This window comes from Limulus polyphemus, unplaced genomic scaffold (assembly GCF_000517525.1).
Source record: "Limulus polyphemus unplaced genomic scaffold, Limulus_polyphemus-2.1.2 Scaffold5912, whole genome shotgun sequence".
In the NCBI taxonomy this organism is placed as follows: domain Eukaryota; kingdom Metazoa; phylum Arthropoda; class Merostomata; order Xiphosura; family Limulidae; genus Limulus; species Limulus polyphemus.
The window spans coordinates 52,926-55,762 of NW_013671522.1; the positions used below are offsets into that span (position 1 = coordinate 52,926).

General features: G+C 33.3%; 1 protein-coding gene across 1 annotated transcript in view; it reads right to left on the reverse strand.

The window, feature by feature from the left end:
* The window catches only part of LOC106473131 (inosine-5'-monophosphate dehydrogenase 2-like), a 33,089-nt gene extending 31,840 nt beyond the window's left edge, over positions 1-1,249 (reverse strand). Inside the window, exon 1 of the mRNA XM_013933811.2 lies at positions 953-1,249. Within this exon, the coding sequence (XP_013789265.1) occupies positions 953-1,071 (119 nt within the window). The 5' untranslated portion in view covers positions 1,072-1,249. The remainder of the gene's footprint in view (positions 1-952) is intronic.
* Positions 1,250-2,837: the final 1,588 nt, after the last annotated feature.

Genomic DNA, 2,837 nt, shown 5'->3' on the forward strand with positions numbered 1-2,837 from the left:
TTGTTTAGCAAATTCTGCAATATTAAACAATATTTTTTGAATAAATCTCATCTTTGTTTCTATTTCTCCATATAAAGTCAAGTATTTGGCAATGAGTTCCGCATTGGTGCTCATTTCTTTGCTTTAAACTGTGCCACATACTTGATTTATTCAAAAAAATATTGTTTAATAAATATCATATAATGTTTTATTATTAATTATTTTATTTTATTGCATTACTGGTGTTATTTTCAAAATGATCTGTTTGTGGGCACCACATGGAAAAGACCCAAGAAACCTAAATTTGTTTCTTTGAAATTATATTGTCCTTAACTACATGCTCCTAACAGTTATTTGATGGATTTTCAAATTTTCTGCAACTATTCCACAAGAGGATTATAAAAAAACTAAATGAACAAGTTTTTATTTTAAAATTTAAGCAACTGATACAATCCACATTATGAAGACTTCCATGCATATATTCATTGGCACTGATAAGGTTTATAAATCTGGCTAGAAAGTTATTTTTTATGCTATTTGTATTAAAAAAAAAGGTTTTCTTAAAATTTAAGTTTAAGCACTGCTACTAGAAACAAAGTTTAATTAGTTGGCATATAAGTTATAAATATTTCAAATGTAAATGTTTTATACAGTTGTGAACAAAACTTGGGGATAAGAGGAATGTAACAGATATACTTTTTGTTAAGGCTTAGTTTAAGCTAGATGCCCGTATGCATTCAGTAACTCGTCTTTATCTTCATGTTGATAAAACTAAAAGAGAACGGCCGACAACTTCCATAACCTGCACTGCTCTTTAGTTCTACCTACACTACAGATGTTCAATTTATCAGGTCTTAAGTAATAATTTAAGTATATGTTAAAACATTAAACAGAAAACATTTTAGATCTTCGCTAAGTGAGCCTAGGAGTAGAATATGGTCAAGACTATAGAGTATAAACTCAAGAGACTAACTTGAATGTTAGCCCATCGCCAGAGCCGAAAAGTTCCAATGCTGAAAGTCCATCACGTGCAAAATTTGGTCCTCCACTGGCACTAACAGTAACACCTGATAATAACGATCTATCAGCCATAGTGAAATGATAATTGAAATCTAAGTAAAGATTAAAGTTTAAAAATACAAAAAAATAATATTCTAGTTATATCTCTTCTTGCTGCAACACCCCAGTAATTCACTAGTTATACATTTATCATGCCACGCAATATTTCTTCGGTCTCTCTAGCTAATGTCATGTGATAACGTGTTGTTCTGTTTATCCATTACTCCAAACATCTCTGCGACGTGGCGCTACCCACACATACGTGTTTTGAGATAATTTAGTATCATAATTATTGGAATTAGTTTTAAACATATTATGTGTGCATGTGTGTATATATATATCCCTGTCTGATTTTATTTTGATTTAAATGCAGTATGCTTACTCGTTAATTTCTGTACTTTTAGTGTTAGGAGAGCTTTTCACTATAATATTAAACCGATATTTTAAGAAGCAGTATCAATGATATTAACCCTAAAATTACCGACGGGATTCACAACGTGTTTTTCAAACACTGACTTAAAATTTGAAAACGGCTTGAATGGGTAATACAGAAAACTTTATTACAATTTTAACATACTAACAAATGTCTGCGGACTTACAACGCTAGAAACCGGTTTTCGATACCCGTGGTGGGCAGAGCACAGATAGCCCATTGTGTAGTTTTGTGCTTAACTTCAAACAAACAAACTAATTAACAAATGTACAACGTGGCACGCGTCGAAACGTTGTACATTTGCCACTATATTTAACTTGTAGTAAAGTTTCGTTTATTACTCATTCCAGCTGTCTACAAAAGTACAAGCCTTATTAAAGTTATTGTCTCAAAGTCAAAGTGGGTTCCTCGTCACCAAACACACTTTCGTAAAATATTTATGTACCAACTTGCTTGTGCGTCCATGAGTTGATTAGTTTCAGACTCCCTAATAGCATATGGGACATGCAAAATAATGATAAACAAATATGCTATCGATATTGAAATGAATCCTAATAATTACTACTCAGATTGGTCTAACATTGCCTGGGGGCTCGTGGTTAGGGAGTACGACTCGCAATCTAGATTTTCCTAGATATTGTTACGACAGCGGGGGTTACGTGACGCTAGTAACACATCATATTCTCGAAGGTTCGTGAAGTCTCGATCGTTTACTAGATATGCGATATTCTTGTGTATATTAGACCGGTAAGAAGTGACGGCAACAATGTAATGTGTAATTGAACTGCAGACAGAGATAGATACGGACAGTTGAGTCGAGCCCTTGAGACGTTCGTTGTGAATTATAGCGTTTGTTATAGCGCGACTGTGGAAATTAAGTGTATTGCAAAGTTGTATTCAAAAAGAATAAACAAGTTTTATTTAAGAAAGGACTTGTATCGCTAAAGTTTCTTCGGAAATAATTTTTTTACGGAAAATTAACTAACGACTAGAGACGTAACAAATTGGTGTCAGGAGTGGGATAGAAAATAAAAATAAAAAAGTAGAAGAAGAAGAAGAAGATGGAAACGAGAGGCGGCAAATCAAACTACAGCTTAGCAGATTTAATGGCAGCAATACAAGAACAGCAAAAGAAACAAGAAGAACGAGAAAATAAATAAGAAAAGAAACAAGAAGAGAGACAACAGCAGTTGCAAGAAAACCTGCAACAGTGGCAGCTCGAACAACAAAATAAACAAGAAGAGAGATTACAACAGTTGTTGGAGGAAAAAGAAAAGAAACAAGAAGAGAGACTACAGCAGTGGCAACTGGAACAAGAAAGGAAACAAGACGTACAAATGGAAAACATTAATAAATTTCAAAGTGA